The sequence below is a fragment of the Maylandia zebra genome, linkage group LG20 (assembly GCF_041146795.1).
Source record: "Maylandia zebra isolate NMK-2024a linkage group LG20, Mzebra_GT3a, whole genome shotgun sequence".
Taxonomy (NCBI): domain Eukaryota; kingdom Metazoa; phylum Chordata; class Actinopteri; order Cichliformes; family Cichlidae; genus Maylandia; species Maylandia zebra.
Window position 1 is genome coordinate 9,485,083 of NC_135186.1, and position 24,899 is coordinate 9,509,981.

At 37.4% G+C, this 24,899-nt stretch overlaps 2 protein-coding genes across 8 annotated transcripts in view; one reads left to right on the plus strand and one right to left on the minus strand.

Annotated features, from left to right (window-relative positions):
• nphp4 (nephronophthisis 4) overlaps positions 1–24,899 on the plus strand; it is a 249,304-nt gene that overhangs the window by 96,811 nt on the left and 127,594 nt on the right. The gene's annotated exons all lie outside the window — the stretch shown is intronic.
• Positions 11,077–17,739, minus strand: LOC143414455 (uncharacterized). Of its 4 annotated transcripts, XM_076878850.1 has the most exons (4): positions 14,317–17,739; positions 12,658–12,772; positions 12,438–12,541; positions 11,077–12,333 (listed from the first exon to the last, which is right to left on the minus strand). In XM_076878850.1, exons 1-3 carry the CDS (start codon positions 17,422–17,424, stop codon positions 12,483–12,485), a joined length of 3,282 nt encoding a protein of 1,093 aa, XP_076734965.1. In that variant the 5' UTR covers positions 17,425–17,739; the 3' UTR covers positions 11,077–12,333; positions 12,438–12,482. The 4 variants fall into 4 exon arrangements, 3 of the variants coding, with proteins under 3 accessions (XP_076734965.1, XP_076734964.1, XP_076734966.1); XM_076878849.1 differs by having other exon boundaries at positions 12,438–12,772; XM_076878851.1 differs by lacking the exons at positions 11,077–12,333; positions 12,438–12,541 and having other exon boundaries at positions 12,687–12,774.

Consider the following 24,899-nt stretch of genomic DNA (forward strand, 5'->3'; position numbering starts at 1 on the left):
TAAGTGAAAGAAATGTTGCCATAAGCTGGATTTGAACCCAGGCCTCCCAGTCTGAGAACGGATGCTTATCTCACTGAGCTAAAACACAGCTCAGCCCATCATGCAAAATCAGTGACCACATTGATAATGTGTTCCATTCATTTCAATGGTCAAAAGTCATAACACACATCAGCAGAAATAGCAGAATTTTTTAAAGTTTAAACATAGTATTTCTGCTAAAACTTAGTATTTATACTAAATAATATTTTTTTTCCTGCCAAATCATAGCATTCGTGCTGGAACACAGAAAGTTCTGCCAAATCATACAATTTGTACTAAAACATTATTTATGATTTAGCAGAAACACTGGGACTTGGTAGAAATACTATGATTTACATGAAATACTTTGACTTAGCAGAAGTACTACAATCTAGGAAAAAAGTACTACAGCATAGCAGAAATTCTATCATTGAGCAGAATTACTAGGATTTAGAAGAAATACTAAGATTTGGCACAAACACTGATGTGGCTCAAGAACCTTTATTGTGCAGTTATACTATGATTTGGAAGAAATACTATACTTTGGCACAAATACTATGATTTGGAAGAAATACTATGTTTTAGCACAAATACTATGATTTGGCTCAAATACTATAACTATCCTCGGTCAGAAGGAGAGGCTGACATCCAGGGATTAGATTACCACAGGTGGAGTTTATTGCGGTCAGATGGATGGTACAGGGAGGTATGGCATACAGTAGGAGGATGTGGAGAGGTGATATGGTGTGGTTTCTATGATTAAGAACAGGGTATGCATTACAACATGCATACAGATTAAAGATTAAGAAAACTGGCAACAAATTCCTCCACTACAAATCAGTCTGATGCCACTTTTTACAGTGTTCCCGTTTACTAAGGCACTACCCAAAAGGCGCCACAAGAGGGCACTCCAACACAAGAGATGACCTATTTACACTGATGCACTTAGTAAACAGCCCCTACTTAGCCACTACATAACACAGTGATATTACAGTATGACTGAGTAGTAATACTATAACATAACAGATTTCCTAAAAAAACTATGAAATTGCAGGAATTCTATGACTTGGCAGAGATACTACGTTTTAGCACAAATACTATAACAACGCAGAAATACTATGACTTAGTAGTAATACTATAACATAACAGTTCAATGTTCTTGCACAAATACCACAATATGGCAGAAATACTATGTTTTAGCACAAATACTGTGATTTGGTATGAATACTACGATTTGATACACATACTATATTCCGCAGATACACTATAACATAACAGATATTCTACGACTTAGTAGTAATACTATAACATAACAGAATTATTAATTGGGCACAAATACCACGATTTGGCAAAAATACTATGATTGGGTACAAATACTATGATTTGGCAATAATACTGCATTTTAACACAACTACTGAGATTTGATTGAAATACTATGATTTAGAAGAAATACTATTACTCAATACAAATACGATACTTTGGGACAAATACTATGTTTTGGTTCCAATACTATGATGTGCAACAAATACTATGATTTGGCACAAGTACTATGATTTAGTACAAATACTATGATTTGGCAGAAATACTATGACTTAGTAGTAATACTATAACATAACAGATTTCCTAAAAAAAAACTATGAAATTGCATTAATTCTATGACTTGGCAGAGATACTACGTTTTAGCACAAATACTATAACAACGCAGTAATACTATGACTTAGTAGTAATACTATAACATAACAGTTCAATGTTCTTGCACAAATACCACAATATGGCAGAAATACTATGTTTTAGCACAAATACTGTGATTTGGTATGAATACTACGATTTGATACACATACTATATTCCGCAGATACACTATAACATAACAGATATTCTACGACTTAGTAGTAATACTATAACATAACAGAATTATTAATTGGGCACAAATACCACGATTTGGCAAAAATACTATGATTGGGTACAAATACTATGATTTGGCAATAATACTGCATTTTAACACAACTACTGAGATTTGATTGAAATACTATGATTTAGAAGAAATACTATTACTCAATACAAATACGATACTTTGGGACAAATACTATGTTTTGGTTCCAATACTATGATGTGCAACAAATACTATGATTTGGCACAAGTACTATGATTTAGTACAAATACTATGATTTGGCAGAAATACTATGACTTAGTAGTAATACTATAACATAACAGATTTCCTAAAAAAAAACTATGAAATTGCATTAATTCTATGACTTGGCAGAGATACTACTTTTTGGCACAAATACTATAACAACGCAGTAATACTATGACTTAGTAGTAATACTATAACATAACAGTTCAATGTTCTTGCACAAATACCACAATATGGCAGAAATACTATGTTTTGGCACAAATACTGTGATTTGGTATAAATACTACGATTTGGCACACATACTATATTCCGCAGATACACTATAACATAACAGATATTCTACGACTTAGTAGTAATACTATAACATAACAGAATTATTAATAGGGCACAAATACCACGATTTGGCAAAAATACTATGATTGGGTACAAATACTATGATTTGGCACAAGTACTATCATTTAGTACAAATACTATGATTGGGCAGAAGTACTATGTTTCAGTACAAATACAATGTTTTGGCAGGAATACTCTGATTTAGCAGAAATACTATATTTTAACATAAATACTGTCTTTTGGCAGAAAATCCTGCTAAAAAGGACTATTTCTGCTTTTTAGCAGAAATACTGTAATTTGGCATAAATACTATAATTTGGGATAAATACTATGATTTGGCACATATAATATATTCAGCACATATATTATAAAATAACAGAAATATTATGATTTGGCCTCAAAACCATGATTTTGCACAAATACCATGATTTTGCAAAAATACTATGAATTGGCAGAAATACTATGATTTAGCAGAAGTACTAAGATGTAGTAGAAGTACTTTGCTTTAGCAGAAATACTATGATTGAGGAGTAATACCTAAACATAGGAGAAATATTGATACACAGACACACATACACAGACAGTAAAGGGAACAGGAGCTGTTGAGAGTCTGGGCTTGGTATATGTAGGTCAGTTAAATTAGCTGCACCTGCTGTAGTCAGCCCTTACACACACAGAGACAGAGAGAGGTGTGAGTTTTCTTCAGTGTATTTCTGACATTCAGGATTCCCCTCGAACAAATGGCCATAATTTCCTAACCGTAGAGGCTAGAACGGTCATTCAGGCATCGTTTTATTCAGAAGAGATGGGGGAATCTTCAGGTCTTCATAATTCAGAGATAAAACATAAATTATTAAAGATATATGACTTGTAATACACTGTAACTGAGTAGAGGCGAAGCAAAAACTGCCTTGACTTGCTCTCAAACAACCTTTGGTAACTCTAAATCTATATGGAGCATCAAAATCATTCTTTCACCGTAAGAAACAGCAGGTTTTGGTGAACAGTCATGGAAATTTTCAGGGCTCTGTGAAAATCCATCAAAAAGATATGACGAGAGAAAAAAGTGGTTCATTTCCAGAGATTGAAATCTGATGAAATCTGAGCGAGGGACAAATTTCCTACCCTCAAACAAGTCCAACTCATTTCAGAACGGTAATAGGTGAGAAAGAAATTCTTGAATTGTGAGCGTCAGGAGTGTCTGAAGATATACGGGGACAAGCCTCATGTCTTAACTTTGCTTCGTTAAGGAGATATGACAATTTGAAAATGCCTCTCATCAAAGAAATCCAGCGGTGATTTTGAACAAACTCTCCATTGAGTTTATATGGAGAGTTTTCTGACTTTGTGTTACTCTGAGGAGATTTGCAAAATATCTATAAGTCCCACAACAATGATAGTGACATTTTCTGAAAGCCAGCAAAAATACCTACGTTTTGATGTATAATTTGTGGGGCTTGAGTGGAAATTGAGCGAGTAGCAAGAAGTTGTTTGGACATGCAGAGAAAATTCAAACAGTTTCACTGTCACCTCTGAGTTAATTGCATAGCAACCATAGCAACGCATGTATTTTCTGAAAAATCACAATTTTGCAACTGAAGACTTAAAGAGAGATAAGATGAAAACGGTAGAAGATCTGAAAAAGCTGAATCACACAGGAATAGCCCAATCATTTGAGAACGTTTTAAAGTTTGAATGGAGTTTCTAGGTGAAAGTATGAGGAAGTAGTTAAGTTTCAAAGACAAGAAAGTTTTAGCAGAATTGTGGAAGTTTCCCATTCATTTCAATGGGACAAATTAAAGGAAAAAAGTGTAATATTTTAAAAAGTATAATAGTAATAAACACCAAAAGTCATAGCCGGCATTAGCAGAAAGAGCAGAACAGTTTAGAGTTTGAACGGTGAAAATAGCACAAAAATTGTGGAAGTAGATCCACGGCGAAAAGTGTACGGAAACACCCGGAATAATAAAGAATAAAGAGAAACAGGAACTCAATAGTGTGGATGCCTATTAAGGCATCCACACAACTAGAAAGTGCATTTTCTGAAGAAACTGCAGTGTGAATGCTTGAATCTGAATGTATGCACTGAAATGAATTAATTGCTGAATTTTGAGTTAAAAATATTGAATGAGATTAAAAAAACAAAAAAAAAAAACACGAATTTAACCTGAAAACAAAGGTGCTGAACTGCTAAAAGCTGAAGGTTACACAGAAGAAGGAGTTGGAAAAAAACTGAAAATGTTTTAAATGTAAATTAGAAAACCCTAAGAAATGAGAAAAGAACATTTAGAGTCAGAAAACATCTGAATGAATATTAAAAGGTCATATTCTTTGAATCACTGAATGACTAAAATGTGATCCCTCCACTTGGACCCACACAGTTTAAAAAGTTTACATCTCTGAGCTTTGAAAGACAAGATGTTGGAAAAAGAACAACGATGGCGACGTTTTGAGGGTAAAATGATGGCTTTAACACTGTGGACACAGCAGCAGTTGAAAGAGAAGTGTTTAAGATGAATCTTGGCAGAGAGAGAGAGAGAGCTCGTTAAGCAGGCAGGTGTGAGCCTGGTTGCTATAGTGACCGCACCCAAGGGCTCCATACACACGTACACAGACATGCGCCTCACTTTTGCTGCTTAAAATGAACAGAAAAGTCAGGCCGAAACAAATCGCTCCCAAATGAAAAGTAAAAGTCGTATTGACAAAATTCTTTCACCGTGAGCGACAGCAATGTCTAGTCTACTGAATTCTCAGTTTTCATGCCTGTGGAGTTTATTATATGGACGTGGTGACAGTGGAAAGACACCATGCTCTTCTGATTTTCAAAAGAACCTTCTGAGCCATTTTAACATTAGAGTCTATGGAAGAGTTGGAGGGAGGAGGCTGTGCATTGGTGACATTTATGAAAGAACCATAACACCTAGGACAATAGTAAACACATTGGATGAAAGAGGACAGCGATGGCTACGTTTTGAGGGTAAAATGGTGGCTGTAGAGCAAACGCTGTGGACACAGCAGCAGTTTTAAAAAATATTTTAAGATTAATTTTTTTGCTCCTCTCACTCTAGCAGTTGAGCTCTCTCACTCTAGCCCCAACATTCCGTCCCATACACACCCATTATAAACTCTGAAACGGGTGAAAAAACATCATGAAAGTTAAACTGGAACTGAAGAAAAAGTATAATAGATATTGAAAAGATAAATACAAGTTGAATAGTTGAATGTCTTGTCTTCGTTTTAAAGTTTGAATGGTGGCTCTATGTCAATGTATGTGGAAGTAGTAAGAGTTTAAAAATGAGTAAGTTGAATGAGGATTTGAAGGGTCTCCCCATTGAAATACATTATAAATTTTTGTTGAATAAAGTTGAATAAAATTAAAAATATAAATGTTAAAAATATGAAAAATAGAAGCAGTGTTGTCCAAAAGAATAGGAATCTAACGGTGTTTGAATGGTTTTTCTAAGTTGAACGGTTTTGAAGGAGTAGGCTTTGAAAAAACGTACGGAAAAATAAAATATAATAATAATAATAACTAGAAAGTGCATTTTCTGAAGAAACTGCAGTGTGAATGCTTGAATCTGAATGTATGCACTGAAATGAATTAATTGCTGAATTTTGAGTTAAAAATATTGAATGAGATAAAAAACAAAAAACAAAAAAACAACCGAATTTAACCTGAAAACAAAGGTGCTGAACTGCTAAAAGCTGAAGGTTACACAGAAGAAGAAGTTGGAAAAAAACTGAAAATGTTTTAAATGTAAATTAGAAAACCCTAAGAAATGAGAAAAGAACATTTAGAGTCAGAAAACATCTGAATGAATATTAAAAGGTCATATTCTTTGAATCACTGAATGACTAAAATGTGATCCCTCCACTTTGATCCACACAGTTTAAAAAGTTTAAATGCCTGAGCTTTGAAAGATACGGTGTTGGAAAGAGAACAATAATGGCGACAATTTGAGGGTAAAATGATGGCTGTAACACTGTGGACACAGCAGCAGTTGAAAGAGAAGTGCTTAAGATGAATCTTGGTACAGTGGCAGGCAGAGCTCGTTAAGCAGGCAGGTGTGAGCCTGGTTGCTATAGTGACCGCACCCAATGGCTCCATACACACGTACACAGACATGCGCCTCACTTTTGCTGCTTAAAATGAACAGAAAAGTCAGGCCGAAACAAATCGCTCCCAAATGAAAAGTAAAAGTCGTATTGACAAAATTCTTTCACCGTGAGCGACAGCAATGTCTAGTCTACCTAATTCTCAGTTTTCATGCCTGTGGAGCTTATTATATGGACGTGGTGACAGTGGAAAGACACCATGCTCTTCTGATTTTCAAACGAACCTTCTGAGCCATTTTAACATTAGAGTCTATGGAAGAGTTGGAGGGAGGAGGCTGTGCATTGGTGACATTTATGAAAGAACCATAACACCTAGTACAATAGTAAACACATTGGATGAAAGAGGACAGCCATGGCTACGTTTTGAGGGTAAAATCATACCTGTAGAGCAAACGCTGCGGACACAGCAGCAGTTTTAAAAAAGATTTTAAGATTAATTTTTTTGCTCCTCTCACTCTAGCAGTTGAGCTGCCTCACTCTAGCCCCAACATTCCGTCCCATACACACCCATTATAAACTCTGAAACGGGTGAAAAAACATCATGAAACTTAAACTGGAACTGAAGAAAAAGTATAATAGATATTGAAAAGATAAATACAAGTTGAATAGTTGAATGTCTTGTCTTCGTTTTAAAGTTTGAATGGTGGCTCTATGTCAATGTATGTGGAAGTAGTAAGAGTTTAAAAATGAGTAAGTTGAATGAGGATTTGAAGGGTCTCCCCATTGAAATACATTATAAATTTTTGTTGAATAAAGTTGAATAAAATTAAAAATATAAATGTTAAAAATATGAAAAATAGAAGCAGTGTTGTCCAAAAGAATAGGAATCTAACGGTGTTTGAATGGTTTTTCTAAGTTGAACGGTTTTGAAGGAGTAGGCTTACAAAAAACGTACGGAAAAATAAAATATAATAATAATAACTAGAAAGTGCATTTTCTGAAGAAACTGCAGTGTGAATGCTTGAATCTGAATGTATGGACTGAAATGAATTAATTGCTGAATTTTGAGTTAAAAATATTGAATGAGATTTAAAAAAAACAACAAAAAAAAAACGAATTTAACCTGAAAACAAAGGTGCTGAACTGCTAAAAGCTGAAGGTTACACAGAAGAAGAAGTTGGAAAAAAGCTGAAAATGTTTTAATTGTAAATTAGAAAAACCTAAGAAATGAGAAAAGAACATTTAGAGTCAGAAAACATCTGAAAGAATATTAAAAGGTCATATTCTTTGAATCACTGAATGACTAAAATGTGATCCCTCCACTTGGATCCACACAGTTTAAAAAGTTTACATCTCTGAGCTTTGAAAGACAAGATGTTGGAAAGAGAACAACGATGGCGACGTTTTGAGGGTAAAATGATGGCTTTAACACTGTGGACACAGCAGCAGTTGAAAGAGAAGTGTTTCAGATGAATCTTGGCAGAGTGAGAGAGAGAGCTCGTTAAGCAGGCAGGTGTGAGCCTGGTTGCTATAGTGACCGCACCCAATGGCTCCATACACACGGACACAGACATGCACCTCACTTTTGCTGCTTAAAATGAACAGAAAAGTCAGGCCGAAACAAATCGTTCCCATATGAAAAGTACAAGTCGTATTGACGAAATTCTTTCACCGTGAGCGACAGCAATGTCTAGTCTACCTAATTCTCAGTTTTCATGCCTGTGGAGCTTATTATATGGACGTGGTGACAGTGGAAAGACACCATGCTCTTCTGATTTTCAAAAGAACCTTCTGAGCCATTTTAACATTAGAGTCTATGGAAGAGTTGGAGGGAGGAGGCTGTGCATTGGTGACATTTATGAAAGAACCATAACACCTAGGACAATAGTAAACACATTGGATGAAAGAGGACAGCGATGGCTACGTTTTGAGGGTAAAATGGTGGCTGTAGAGCAAACGCTGTGGACACAGCAGCAGTTTTAAAAAATATTTTAAGATTAATTTTTTTGCTCCTCTCACTCTAGCAGTTGAGCTCTCTCACTCTAGCCCCAACATTCCGTCCCATACACACCCATTATAAACTCTGAAACGGGTGAAAAAACATCATGAAACTTAAACTGGAACTGAAGAAAAAGTATAATAGATATTGAAAAGATAAATACAAGTTGAATAGTTGAATGTCTTGTCTTCGTTTTAAAGTTTGAATGGTGGCTCTATGTCAATGTATGTGGAAGTAGTAAGAGTTTAAAAATGAGTAAGTTGAATGAGGATTTGAAGGGTCTCCCCATTGAAATACATTATAAATTTTTGTTGAATAAAGTTGAATAAAATTAAAAATATAAATGTTAAAAATATGAAAAATAGAAGCAGTGTTGTCCAAAAGAATAGGAATCTAACGGTGTTTGAATGGTTTTTCTAAGTTGAACGGTTTTGAAGGAGTAGGATTACAAAAAACGTACGGAATACAGAATAAAATATAATAATAATAATAATAATAAAGATTAGAAGAACAATACTGTGAATGCTTTTCAAGCATTCACACTAATAATAAAGATTCGAATAACAATACTGTGAATGCTTTTCAAGCATTCACACTAATAATAATAATAATAAAGATTCGAATAACAATACTGTGAATGCTTTTCAAGCATTCACACTAACTAGAAAGTGCATTTTCTGAAGAAACTGCAGTGTGAATGCTTGAATCTGAATGTATGCACTGAAATGAATTAATTGCTGAATTTTGAGTTAAAAATATTGAATGAGATTAAAAAAAAAAAAAAAAAAAAACGAATTTAACCTGAAAACAAAGGTGCTGAACTGCTAAAAGCTGAAGGTTACACAGAAGAAGGAGTTGGAAAAAAACTGAAAATGTTTTAAATGTAAATTAGAAAACCCTAAGAAATGAGAAAAGAACATTTAGAGTCAGAAAACATCTGAATGAATATTAAAATGTCATATTCTTTGAATCACTGAATGACTCAAATGTGATCCCTCCACTTTGATCCACACAGTTTAAAAAGTTTAAATGCCTGAGCTTTGAAAGATACGGTGTTGGAAAGAGAACAATAATGGCGACAATTTGAGGGTAAAATGATGGCTGTAACACTGTGGACACAGCAGCAGTTGAAAGAGAAGTGCTTAAGATGAATCTTGGTACAGTGGCAGGCAGAGCTCGTTAAGCAGGCAGGTGTGAGCCTGGTTGCTATAGTGACCGCACCCAATGGCTCCATACACACGTACACAGACATGCGCCTCACTTTTGCTGCTTAAAATGAACAGAAAAGTCAGGCCGAAACAAATCGTTCCCAAATGAAAAGTAAAAGTCGTATTGACAAAATTCTTTCACCGTGAGCGACAGCAATGTCTAGTCTACCTAATTCTCAGTTTTCATGCCTGTGGAGCTTATTATATGGACGTGGTGACAGTGGAAAGACACCATGCTCTTCTGATTTTCAAACGAACCTTCTGAGCCATTTTAACATTAGAGTCTATGGAAGAGTTGGAGGGAGGAGGCTGTGCATTGGTGACATTTACGAAAGAACCATAACACCTAGGACAATAGTAAACACATTGGATGAAAGAGGACAGCGATGGCTACGTTTTGAGGGTAAAATCATACCTGTAGAGCAAACGCTGCGGACACAGCAGCAGTTTTAAAAAAGATTTTAAGATGAATTTTTTTGCTCCTCTCACTCTAGCAGTTGAGCTGCCTCACTCTAGCCCCAACATTCCGTCCCATACACACCCATTATAAACTCTGAAACGGGTGAAAAAACATCATGAAACTTAAACTGGAACTGAAGAAAAAGTATAATAGATATTGAAAAGATAAATACAAGGTGAATAGTTGAATGTCTTGTCTTCGTTTTAAAGTTTGAATGGTGGCTCTATGTCAACGTATGTGGAAGTAGTAAGAGTTTAAAAATGAGTAAATTGAATGAGAATTTGAAGGGTCTCCCCATTGAAATACATGGGAAATTTTTGTTGAAAAAAGTTAAATAAAATTAAAAATATAAATGTTAAAAATGAGAAAAATAGAAGCACACCATTCCAAAAGAAGAGGAATCTAATGGTGTTTGAATGGTTTTTCTAAGTTGAACGGTTTTGAAGGAGATAGTCGGCGAAAAACGTACGGAATAGGAAAAAATAATAATAAAGACTAGAAAGTGCATTTTCTGAAGAAACTGCAGTGTGAATGCTTGAATCTGAATGTATGCACTGAAATGAATTAATTGCTGAATGTTAAGTTAAAAATCTGAATGAGCTGGAAAATACAGAATTTTTAACCTGAAAATAAAAGTGCAGAACTTTTGAAAGCTGATGTTCACACAGAAGAAGTTGGAAAAAGCTAAGCATGTTTAAAATGTAAATAATAAAAAGATGAGTAATGACAAAAGAAAATTTAGAGTCAGAAAACCTCTGAATGAATATTAAAAGTTCATATTCTTCTAATTGAAATGAACTTAAAAGATGAACAAACATTCTGCAGAAAATACAAACTTTAATATACAGCATGATGTTTTTCAGACATATACACATGTGTATATCATGTTTAATAGTATTACATACATCAATTTGTTTTGTATGTCATAGAAAATAACATAAAAATCTTAAGTCATATTTTACAGCTTCTTTCTGAAAAGGACTGGTAGAATAAAGAAAAATAACTAAATTAAATAACTAAATAAAAAATAATGAGCAACATATGAAATACATGAAAATTCAACTTTTAAAACCACAATCCTGAACCTTTAAATTGTGTTGGTTTCTTAGAACATGGCTGAACAGCTGTTTCTATCGGTCTACTTAATCTTCTGATCTGTCTACACATCTTTTTATTACTCATTCTTTTTTATGTTTTAATGTAAACAGAGTCCACACAGTGGTAAAAGAGAACTGTATAGAGATTTGTGAGTAAACTCAAATGAAAGCCTAAGGTGGTGACACAGTTTAACACATGCAAATAATCAAATAAACACATTAGTCCTTTTTGTGAACATGGATAAATAAGTATCAATACAGCATTGTTCAGCCATGCCACTAAATGCTTTTTTACACATTGTTTTAACCTGGGCTCAGACACAAAGTCCCAAATTTAGTTAGTCCCTGACTTTGAGTTGTGGTTATGACTAATTATTATACACAAGGCTTTATCTATCTAAACTCTAAGGACACAAATATGAAAAAACCTATACTTACCAGCTGATACTCCACACTACACACTAGGTGTGCCATGTGACCTGAAACTTTGGTACAAAATCATCATAATCATTCTGTTAACACTGTTTTTTAACACTGTTTGTGTTGCTGTTCAGCAGTTTAAAATGTTTTAGATTGGATTACATGGAATGAATTTGAATTTTCTTGGGGGTTTTTGTATGTGTTTCGTTCTCAGCAGATTTTTTCTTCCATACTGTTGAATTCCAGTTACCACATTTCTGGTCATATGACATCCCAAGTGCCCACTTAAAAAAATCCCCACAGTTAATTCAACATTAAAACAAAATAAAAAAAAATGTTAAATAAATAAAGGTTTGCTCTGTGATGAAATATTAAATAAGCATACATTGTACAGAGCACTAACAATGAAAACAATCCTTTAGCCTGTTGATCAGAGAGAGGCAGTCATTGTATCCATTTAAAACCTGTAATCACAGAGCACAATGTTTCTGTGAAACTATGAAGTCCCATATGATCCTCATCACGTCCAGTGACTTCAGAGTGGATCCTCCCTGTCATCCGGCCAGTGTTTGATGTGTGGCAAGCAGCACAGAAGCAGGATAGCTGAGGACTTTAAAAGAAGAGCAGAAAACGGGAACATATGTAGTTGTAAATGTAAATATCAGTGATACTTGTCTTGTCAAAGGGAATAAAATAATGAAAATGTTAACTTACACACTCATTTAGAGAGGATCTTGACACTGCACAGAGGAGGCACAGTCAGTCTGACAATGATGGTGATCTCCAGGGATGTTTTCCTGCAGCAACATTCCTGCCAACTGGCCGTATGATCCAGAGTAGTTGGTTTGTAATAAACAGAAAGGTGTATATGTTAGGTAGTGTGCACTCAGAGCTGGTCCTAAGAAACAAACACATCCTGTAATAAACTGAATACCTGTAGTAGTGCTGCTGCAAATATGAAGCCCTTCTATCATGAGTGGTTTCAAAGAAGGTGTTTTGGAGGCTCGGTCACAGAAACTGTGCAGTCTGTTCAGTCCTGAGTGTCTCAGCTCTGATGGGGATGGATCACAGAGGGAAACACCTGAGTACAGACATTACAATACACTCTAACACTCCTAAGGTCAAGTGAAAACACAATTTAAACACTTTACAAAGAATGAATACATGTTTTCATGGAAATTATGTCATTAACCCTTTTTGTTGTGAGTAAATCTCACCGACTGCTTGTGGGACAAGCTAGAAGGAGGACTTATCACAGAATGTCTCCTGTGCTCCAGATGTGAAGTCTCACGCTCTGATCGTACGGCGATGAAGATGGTGATGATGAAGCCTCTCTGATCTGTGGCATTACAGTTTCTAGCTGCTATGTGCTTCACACTGTTGGATCTTACATGTGAAGCTTGGAGAAGACACAGGAGGACTGTGTCTCTCTTAAAAAAGAAAAAGAAAAAAGGAAACCTAACACCCCCCCCCTCAGCTCCCACCGTAACCCCCCCCCCCCCCCCCCCACTCAACTCCCCAACCTCACACCATCCAATGTCTATACAAATGTAGGGTATCAGCTGGTAACAGAAAGCAAGTGTTACATATGTACTACTTATGTAACACTGCTGAAACATTTCTGGCCAGAAATGTGCAGTTATCAACCCAGACCCACCCTGATGATTGCACTGGCCGAAACATGATAAAAGCTCATAAAAATGTATGTTTCATCGAAAGATTTGTCCAAAAATATAATCGTATACTTTTGAAAAAGTTTAAAGTTTATAACAAACCAAAATAATAACATTTTTGTAAATAGTATTTCAAAATAGAGGCACACATAAAGTGGCTTAACTGTCATTATTGCTGTAATTAGGTTTGTTTGTTTGTTTGTTTGTTTGTTTTTTTAAAAAGCAACCTTTAGTCATTATTGTTCTCTCAGAAACAATGAAGAAGCTGTTGAACATTTATGTGTTGTGTAGGCAATCCTCTGGTCCACCCTCCCTCCCTCCCAGCCACAGTGAGACTGGGGCAGCCTGGCAGGGTGTTGAAGCCTGGCTGCAGAGAGGATATGCCTACACTATTCATTTTAAACTGCTATATTTGATTTTTCTGACATTTATAGGTTACTGTTAGTGAATTTTAGATTTTCTGTGATAAATAAAATTGTCATCTTTTACTGATATCATTACTTAATTCATGTAATTGTATTTTATGTAAACAATTCAAACATTATACTGCAATGCAGAGCGTCAACTTTTAAATATCGCTCTACTTTCTTAAGTCATTCAAAAATATAGATATTACTTACTGTATTCAAAGATCTAGATCATGAATCATCACAGGACAATACACAGTATACTGGGTCATGGTAACTATGGTAGGTCTTCATGACTCCAGAATGGAGACATCGATCTGACTGAGAAATGAAAATTAGGTCAAGCAGTGTGTTCTTCTCTGTGGTAGGGGCAGTGATGACCTGTGCGTATCCCCTAGACTCAAACAGCTCCAGGATTGGTTTGTTTGCACTGGATAAAACATTCTCATTAAAATCACCACAAACTATGATGGGATGACAGTCCATGATCTCCAATGAGTCTAATAGGCTTACCAGGTTTTTCAGGAATGGCCTCAGAGTGTAGTCTGGAGGTCTGTATACAACTGCAATCAGAGCACTGACTGGTGCTTCAACCTTTAAAGCCAGAAATTCAAGGTCAGTTACATTATGAATGTACTGTTTTTCATGCACTTGAATGTCACTTTTCACATAAACAGCAACTCCACCACCACTTCTGTTTGCCATCTGGGGAAAGTTTGTGTAGGACAGGTGTCTGTTGCGTTTGAACAAATTGTAATTTTCCAAGTGGAGACTCTCTGCGACAAAAGAGCCCCGCAGGTGTGTTTCTGTTAGGCACAAAACATCTGCTAGACACAATTCATGGTGACTTTTGATGTCATTAATGTGAGCTGGCAGTCCCTCTGTATTATGATGAACAATGGTGAAAACCTCTGACCTGCTCAGTGTTTGCCTCACGTGTAGAAGAGGCATCATGTCATCAAGGTTGGCTTGTCTCATGTTCTCAAGCGCTGCAGTGATTTCTGGGTTGGTGAATATTTTTTTCTCCTCCATATCAAGAAGATACAGTCCACTGAGAGACGTCACTCTACTGACAGCTACGTAGGCCATGCCGGGCTCAAAAATGCTCTTAAGAGAGACAACAGCTGATGTAGTTGTCATACCCTGTACCTTATGTATTGTACATGCAAAGGCCAGCTTCACTGGGAACTGTCTTCGTACCACTCCTTTCTGCTTCAGATTCTCCTCTGCTCTCTCAATGTACACCATGTCGTCTGCTGGTGTGCGGTTATTCTTTCCAGATGTCTCATTATCCATTTTAAGTCCAAGCTTGATGATGTGTTGGTCGTTTTCAGAGTGAACTACTCTAAGTAGTATTCCAAAAGCTCCATTAACCAAACCATTTTGTATGTCAATGTTTCTGGTGAGCATGACACGAGCTCCTTCTGCAACTTTCAGTGTGTCTGGTAACTCGTTTTTACCTCCTTTCAACGGTCTGTCTTGAAGTGCCATTCTGCCAGTTCTAGGATCTTTTCTATAATCATCTGCATGGATGTCAATGATATGAGTGTGGAGCAGAGCCAGTGTTGCAGAGTTGTGTGCATCCACTTCTTTATTAGTTGCAAAAATGTGCAACGCATCAGTTGGACAAAGGGCTGGTTCAGTTATGGCCTGTGACAACAAATTTCTATCTGCTTCGCAAAGCTCATCCAACTTTCCTTTCACACGAATTCTGTTCAGCATCTCTGCAAAGACAACATCATCTTTCTGACGCATAATCTCAGTCAGAGTGATCATCTGAAAATGCTCCCGCCACAGGTCGATCTCGGACGGGTCGTGCACACAGAGAGGTTTAGACTGTCGCACTGGGGGTAGCTGATAGAAGTCTCCGACAGCAATGACTGACATGCCTCCAAAGGGTCTCCGAGTCCCTTTGATCTGTTTGAGTCTTGCATCTACATATGCAAACAGATGTCTTGACACCATAGACACTTCGTCAATGACGATTATTTCAGCATTCAAAAGTTCTGATCTGACTTCATCCAGCTGATTGCCAAGTCCCTGAATGGGAGGTTTTAAGCTTCTAGGCAGCTTGAGAAGAGAATGCAGTGTTGTTCCAGAAATGTTAAATGCTGCAGTCCCAGTGAAAGCAGTTAACAGGACAGTGGGTTTTGATATGTCAACGTCGTCTGCATATCTGGGCACTTTGCTCAGTATCTTAGATGCTTCTGAGTAGATGCATTTGATAAGATGTGATTTTCCTGTTCCAGCACCACCATTAATATAAAAGAAAAACTGCTCTGGATTTAGAGCACAGACTCTTTTAATGCACCAGTCTCTAACTGCATAAAATATGCAGGCTTGCTTCTTGTTCAGATTCTGAAACATCTGACGTAACAATGTGGGATCAATAGCAGGGGGTTCCCTGATGGCTCTGACTTCTGTTGAAGCATCAGCCTGACGGCTGTAGTCGGGCACATCTTCCTGTTCATTTTCATTGTCTCGCTCTCTTTCTTGTTCAACAAGTGGCAACCTTACGAGATCTGATTCAGGTGCCAGATTACACCATTCGTCAGTCACACCTCTGTTCTGCTCATATTCCTCAACAGCGCTCTCGATCTCCTCACTGTTTTTCTCATATTTTTCTCTGTTTCTTTTGACAATGTGTTGCACGTACTCAAGACGGTCAGTACCTGGCAGCTGTACACAGCCAGCACCATAGAAAGCCTGATAGGTTGGCAACGATGGTGTTTTCAGTTCGTGGTCTGAACGATGAGGAAGGTACAGTTTAAGCAGTCTTCCGTAATATTGCTCTGGATGTTTTTCTTGTGAGCAGCGGTGAAATCTGATGATAGCAGGCTTATTGTTTTTGCGCCTTTGCACAAACCCCATCTCATTGAGAAGGGGCAAAACATCTTTACCTTTTTTCTGTTGGCCATAGACAATCCTGCAAGTAGCAGCAAAGTCTGCCATGCACATCTCCTCATACTCTGGTGTTTCAGGTCTGGCTTTGTATTTGTCATTCAAAGATGTCATCCAAACATTGGAAGACTCAGGTGTTGTGTTGTCCAGAACTGACAGGGGACGACTCATTTTCACAGGATTATCATCAGTTGGAATGAATATTACAGCACGTGAGCATTGCTTCATGTGAAGACCACATGCACGAGCAACACACTCCTGTGCACTGATCTCTCGCTTCTTTGAATATGCCTGCATGACGGCTCTCATTTCATCGCACTCATTTACACTGTCCTTATGGGAGTTCTCAATGACAGTTTTCAGGTACTCAGATAGCCCGCCCTCTTTTTTTGATATATATTTCATTAAATAATTTGCAGCACCAAAAGCATCTAAAACAAAGCTTATGTCGATATTACTGTTCCAGGCTTCAAGCAGATGTGGATTATAGCCGTTTATCCAAGAGTCTTTTGGATCACGCTTTAGTATGATCGTACTCCTCATGTTCATTTTATTCAGGTATCTCTCATATTCTGCATGTGTCAACTTGCATCTTTCCAAGAGCTGCTCTAAACTCATGGAAGCAGTTTCAGGTTCATTCAGCAGCTGGTTCAGTGGTCTGAGCTTGTTCTTTGCCGTTTCTACTTCCAGTGCATCATCCTCACTGGGTCTTGTGATCATTGTCTCATTGCAGGGTGGTTTGGGAAAACCAAAACGGCACCCGGAGCTTAAACTCCTAAAGCACGTCTTTGTGTGGTTCTTACTGTGTTTTTGCACTTCTGTTACTTTTTTGTACAGTTCAGGTTGTTTATGTGGATCAGGCAGCTGAGCTGTGATGTATTTGTTTATAAAATCAAGAACAGTTTGCTCATCATCCTCCTCAAACACAGGAGCACCTTCTACCCACAGGAGGCAGTGTATGTGTGGGCTTCCTCTGTGCTGAAACTCAACTCTGTAAAAGTAGTCAATGACTTTGCCAAGTGGCTCTGCGGGAGATAAGAGTAAATCTCTGAATAATGCTTCAACTCTCTTGTCAAACATGCGCATTGTTGTGACAGGATTGCTTCTCAGGATGTCACACTTTGCTGACCAGTCGAGTCCTTCAAAATTCACTTGTTCACCTTGCTGCCTTGTTATTGCCTCGATCACTTCAGGCCAGCGCATTTCAGCAGCTGAAAATGTGCAAAAGAACGTGGGAGTTCCCAACTGTCTGATCATGGCAAAAAGATCTCTTGTTGTTTTCTCCCAATAGGCTGGGGTTCCTCTCAGAGGCTGCATGAATCTCACTGCATCTTTATTTCGCACCAGTTTCTCCACCTCATGTTTATCTTGTAACATGCCTGAGGTTATTTTTCTACCATCTCTGGTCAGAGGCTTTGCCTTCCTTAACTGTACTGTCATGCTGGATGTAGCCAAGTGTATTTCAGTCACAAACTGTGCAAAGAATAAATAGTTTGTGTCTTTGGCAAAACGATCATCAATGCAGAAAAGTCTTGATTTGAAATACCCACTGGGGGATACTTTGATCAGCCTTCTTTCATCAAGTGTGTTTTGGCCTGTAGGAAACTGCACAGGGAAGGCCATGGCCTCCAGTTTAGGTGTTTTGAAAAAACTTATTGGATTGTTTCTCTCTGCAGGAGCAACAGAGTAGATTCCTTCACTGAAACATAATATCTCCTCAGCCACATCAGGGGGCTGCAAACAGGACTCGAGTGCAAAACCACCATTAGTCAGTCCATCTGCTTGCTCTGAATCATCTCTCATCTGTTCATGCGATTGTTCACCATCACAGGGTAACATGTCAATGTCCTGTTCATTTATATTTTGTGCTTCACTTAGTGCATTTTTCTCACAGCTGTCAATTTCCATTAAATCAGCCTCATCATAATCGTCCTCATTCATGTTTTCATCATCCTCCTCCTCATCATCTTCATCAGGAAGAGTTGGGTCACACAGCTCAGGATCATCTCTGATGCTCACATCCTTATACTGTGGATGAATCTGCTTGAGTTTATGCAGTGCTTGCACAAGTTTAGACCAGCTTACAGTCTGAAACAGCTGATGACCTTTGTAAGACAAGCGTCTCTTCAATTTTATTCTCATTACCTGAGAATTAATTCTCAATCGAGGCAATGCTTCAACAGTTTCCTGTACCTCTGATGGGACACAGACCACATTTCCTCTAATTGCTCTTTGTCTGCCTTTGGGAAGAGGAATAATCTTGGCAAATGGTATGCACTTGGCTATGAGATGTCTCTCCAGTATGTTGAGATCAGACAATTCAGCTGGAATATCAGCAAGATCCAGTTTATTGGCAACAGCAAGTACTGGCATGGATCCATTTTTAAGATGATCGTGGCAGGTGTGACAAATCCACTCTCTCTTTCTCTCATCAGGCACACTGCACTGCTCATTTCTGCAGTTTTCATCACAAACATGAACAAATCTTCCAGTCAAACATGTTGCAACTACATGTGGGTTTTTGACATAATTTGACCTTCTGCAGGGTCGTACTTGGTTTGGAAATGAAGCCTTGAAGCATACAGTACATGGGTATGATGGTCCAGCTTTGATTTGTGATTTGAACACAGATATGGCCTCGTTGATCACACTGTTGTCACTCTCTTGGGTTTGTCTGTTCACCCATCTGTATTTCCTTTTTATTTTCATGGCACATCTCATGTTGTGCATAATCCTAAATGCAAGATTACTTTGATACCTGTCTCGCATTAGTTGTTTCATCAGTTGTCTCTGTCTCTCTCTGAATTCAAAGTTTTCTCGATACCTTTTAGTGATGTAGCTTTTTTTCTCCTCTCTGAAATCAGTATTCTCATAGTAACGTCTTTTTATATATTGTTTTTGTTTTTGTCTAACTTTAGCATTCTCACAGTAACGTCTTTTAACATACTGTTGTTGTTTCTGTCTGAATTCTGCATTCTCACAGTAACGTCTTTTAACATACTGTTGTTGTTTCTGTCTGAATTCTGCATTCTCACAGTAACGTCTTTTAACATACTGTTGTTGTTTCTGTCTGAATTCTGCTGCATTCTCACAGTAACGTCTTTTAACATACTGTTGTTGTTTCTGTCTGAATTCTGCATTCTCACAGTAACGTCTTTTAACATACTGTTGTTGTTTCTGTCTGAATTCTGCATTCTCACAGTAACGTCTTTTAACATACTGTTGTTGTTTCTTTCTGAATTCAGCATTCGCATGGTAACATCTTTTCATATACTGTTGTTTTTTCTGTCTAACTTCAGGATTGTTTTTATATGCCTCGCTTGTGCAAGATTTTTTCTTTTCTTTGTAATCTTTATTTGAAGCATACTTTTGTCGTTCTTTCCTTTTTTGGTTTTCTTTTCTCTGATTTCTGGGTTTCTCTGATGCCATTAGTCTTCTTTTCATTTTGTGCCTTTGTTGTTTATTAACTTTTTTCAGTTTTTGTAAAACTATATCAGAAAGGTCACAGGCAGCAACATTGTTTATTGCAGCATTTGATTGACATGAAAAAACATCATTTGATGGAAGCAAATTTAATTCACTGCATAGTTCTTCAGTGGGTATATTAGGAGGTTCATTCTGATCTTCATATGATGTGAACTGAGTCATGTGGACTTCTTTTTGTTTCACCAGTGGCGTACAAATGGACATTTGACAAAAGATGTTCTCAGTCAGATCAGTGGTTGTGTTTCTCCTTGGAGTAGAGGAGTTTGCTTCATCAACAGTTGTATCAGAGTCAGTAGGTGCCACAGTAGTGGCAGCTGTTGGTCTGCAGACTGTGTCTGTGATACTATCACTCAGGTTGACTGTGCTCATACTGTAGAATTGCACAGGCTTCAGTTCATAGGTACAAGAAGGTGATATCTCCATCATTTCATAAGAATCTTGGAGCCTCTTAATCATGTCACTGAGGAGTGTGAATTTCAGCATCACAGCTGTACCACGATTACGTGACCATAGTGCTAGAGGAAGACCACTGGGTGTTCTGGAGTGTGGGTCAAAGAACCCATATTTGCCTGATGTGGATCTGAACACTGCAATACACAATCCACTCATAATCAGTAAGGCATACTGCACATCTGACAACAGGCAGCTCAGTCCTGCTTCTAAGCTGAGAAAGGTATCTACTGCTTCTTCTAAAGGTTCTTCAAATGTCCCATACCGGGAAAGCTGTGTCATGTTGATATGATACATAGACCTGCGAGCATCAACTTTGTCTGGCAGCTCATCGGTTGCCAAATGAATATTTTTAGGAAATCTTTTCTTGGCCTCTTTGTACATCACATCACCTTTATCCAAGACCAGATTAAGGTCAACTGTAGACATGTTTTCATTCTCATGAAGGAATCCAAGAAATGTGAGTGAGTTACATGTGCACTGCTTGTTTCTGGAGTCTCCATATTTAGGATGTGCCTGGCTGTGAGATGCACAGACATGTGTTACAGAGGGCTGGTTTTCAAAGTTCACTTTTTCTGCATGAGATGGTCCTGCCACATCACTGTGACGGCCTCTTTTCACAATATCAGCATAACCCACCTGTGGGGCACTTGAAACCTCATGTTGGTCTCTGTGGTTTACCAGATGTTCATTAAATTCATGCTGCAATCCAGTCTTCACAGCATCTGCATAGGATATCTGTTGTACATGTGCAGGAACATGTTGACCTGCCTGTTTGACACCATCAGCATTGGTCTTTGCAGACACAAAGTCTTCTGCAGAGCTCTGAGGAAAATCACACTCAGCTTGTTCACATGTTGGTACTTTTTGAAACTCATGGAACTTCTTCCAGCGTTGTTTTGCAGCTTGTGACTTTTTCTGCTTTTTTGGCATTTTTACACACCTTTAAGTGTTTCTGTTAGTCTTTAGAAAATGTATTTGAAAAATAAGAGTGGCACACAGCAGATGTTTTCTTTGTCTTTATATTTCAGTTTTTATTTCTCAGAAACAGATGTCTTTGTTTGTTTGACAGTTTGTTCGTCAGTCGAGAGAATAATATGCACTCTCTTTATTGGCTTGGCACAACTTAGCAGCAAGCCCAGAATGAAAAACAGGTAGAGAGAAACTTTAGAAGAGAGAACAGACAGAGCAGGAGAGACACGGCTGGGAAATCACAATCAAACCGTGAATTAGAGTTTTCTTTGTTTGTTCAGTTTGTTCTCAGGTAGAGGCAATATATGCACTCTTTATTGCTTTAATGGCTTGGCGTTTTTCAGCAGCAAGCCAAGAGTGAAAAACAGGTAGAGAGAAAATTTAGAAGAGAGAACAGACAGAGCAGGAGAGACACGGCTTTAAATCAAACCGCAGTTTTCTTTGTTTGTTCAGTTTGTTCATAGGTTGAGGCAAAATATGCACTCTTTATTGCTTTATTGGCTTGGCGTTTTTCAGCAGCAAGCCAAGAGTGAAAAACAGGTAGAGAGAAAATTTAGCAGAGAGAACAGACAGAGCAGGAGAGACACGGCTTTAAATCAAACCGCAAAAGGATTGTTGGTTTGGCAAAATTTCTCACAAACCACAGAGTGAAATACAGATGGAAAGAAGGCAGAGACAACAGGTGGAGCAGGACAGAGGATAGAGGGGTTGGGGGGTTGGGATGTGAGAGAGAAGACTGGAGATCTGGTCCTTGTTCTTCTTCTGCACACTGTGAACAAAAAACAAGAAAAAATAATAATTTTATTAAAATGATATCACATGGTAATTGTATAAACTAATTGTGACTACTGAAAAAGGACAAAATAAATATACTGCCGTCGGCTGCCACGTGCAAAAAGTTGCATAATTGGGCACTTTTTAAAAGAATAAATATTTAATTAAATTCAGCAATAATATTTTTAAATACAAATATGATTGAGTGAATTGTTAACTAATCACATGTAATGTGCAAAAATGTACGAAAAAAATATTTTAGCCCAATTGTTAAGCTGAACTTATGTGTATTTATTATAAAAATGTGTTTAAAAGGTCTAGCACAAAGTTTGAACCCATCACTTTAAAGCTTATATTAGTCAGACTCTTTTTATAAAATTTTGGTGTACTTCTCTAACAGTATGTGCACACCTACCAGGCAAAGCACAGATGTGAGTCAAGTTCCTGAAAGTGTAAGACGAGAAATAACATGTTAGTTGTCTGTACAGTGTTATCAGACTAACAAAAAAACAAAGCCCACACGACATGATACACTGAACTTATAGAAGTGCTAACGCTAGCAGGAATGCTAGCGTTAGCACTTCAGTTAGTGTTAGCACTGCTGGTAGAACTAGCACTCTTACTGTTAAAACTGAGGCACAATGGCAATAATAAAGCTCATTTGTTACTTTTGTCTCACTGACCGCCAATAAATATCACAGGAATATCACAGGAATATTCTTTTTGTCAGTTAAAAACTGCTAAGGCTAGTGTTGGCACTATAGCTAGCGTTAGCATTGATGCTAGCATTAGCATCGAAGCTAGCATTAGCACTGCTACTAACAGCAAAAGTCATGAAGTACTCTTACTGTTAAAACTGAGGCACAATGGCAATAATAAATCTCATTTGTTACTTTTGTCTCACTGACCGCCAATAAATATCACAGGAATATTCTTTTTGTCAGTTAACAACTGCTAAGGCTAGTGTTAGCACTATAGCTAGCATTAGCATTGAAGCTAGCGTTAGCATTGAAGCTAGCGTTAGCATTCCTGCTACTAACAGCAAAAGTCATGAAGTACTCTTACTGTTAAAACTGAGCCACAATGGCAATAATAAATCTCATTTGTTACTTTTGTCTCACTGACCGCCAATAAATATCACAGGAATATCACAAGAATATTCTTTTTGTCAGTTAACAACTGCTAAGGCTAATGTTAGCACTATAGCTAGCATTAGCATTGAAGCTAGCGTTAGCACTGCTGCTAACAGCAAAAGTCATAAACCTATATAAATGGTAGCAAAGGTTATTCTTTTTTTGCTTTCTTTATTCTTTGAACTCTGTTGAACTTTAAAAAGACTTGATATGTGAGTTTAAATGTCAAACATGTATTTTTACCATCATAAAATTAAAACAGTGCTGTACTGAATGTATTGTACTTACCACAGCAGAGAGCAAAGCGGAATGACAACCGTTGGTGTAGTGATTAGTTAAAGACCGATGAGGCGTTCAGGTGGTGCTTGGAAATTTGAGCATCAGTTTGAACATCAATAATGAGCATATATATTTCTCTGTCATAGAGAGACAGAGAAAAAAATACACAAGACTCACCAGCATACAAATTGGTACTTTTTCTCTTTATGTCACTCATTCGCTTATACTCAGGAAAGAGGGCAACTGGCATTAAATGAGCAAATAAAAAGTCATCATCTTGAACTGTTTTATGGATTTTATTTTAAGACTACTTTGAGCGTATTTGTGGGGAGATAAACTATACAGACTAAAAACAGAGACATTAAATGAGATTAGATTATTTAAAATATGGGAAAATACACTACAGACAGGTAGATGCTGTGAGCTTTAATTATCCAGTCAGAAAAGATTATTTTAAAGTCATCAACTGACTCAAACTGCCCAGATCTGAAAAACCTGTGTGGAGAAGACAAGTCCACCAATACACAATCAACTTGAATTTAACAGGGCAATAATTCAGGGCTCTATTCAGTTAGCCTATACTAACTACTGACATACTGTTAATCTGTGGCAAAAGCCTGTCAAACCTGTCTTATTGTACCTATTGAAAAAGTTAATCTTACTACAACTGCTTAGATATAACACACATTTTTGATTTAATCTTGGCAGAGTGAGAGAGAGCTTGTTAAGCAGGCAGGTGTGAGCCTGGTTGCTATAGTGACTGCACCCAATGGCTCCATACACACGACACAGACATGCACCTCACTTTTGCTGCTTAAAATGAACAGAAAAGTCAGGCCGAAACAAATCGTTCCCATATGAAAAGTACAAGTCGTATTGACGAAATTCTTTCACCGTGAGTGACAGCAATGTCTAGTCTACTGAATTCTCAGTTTTCATGCCTGTGGAGTTTATTATATGGACGTGGTGACAGTGGAAAGACACCATGCTCTTCTGATTTTCAAACGAACCTTCTGAGCCATTTTAACATTAGAGTCTATGGAAGAGTTGGAGGGAGGAGGCTGTGCATTGGTGACATTTATGAAAGAACCATAACACCTA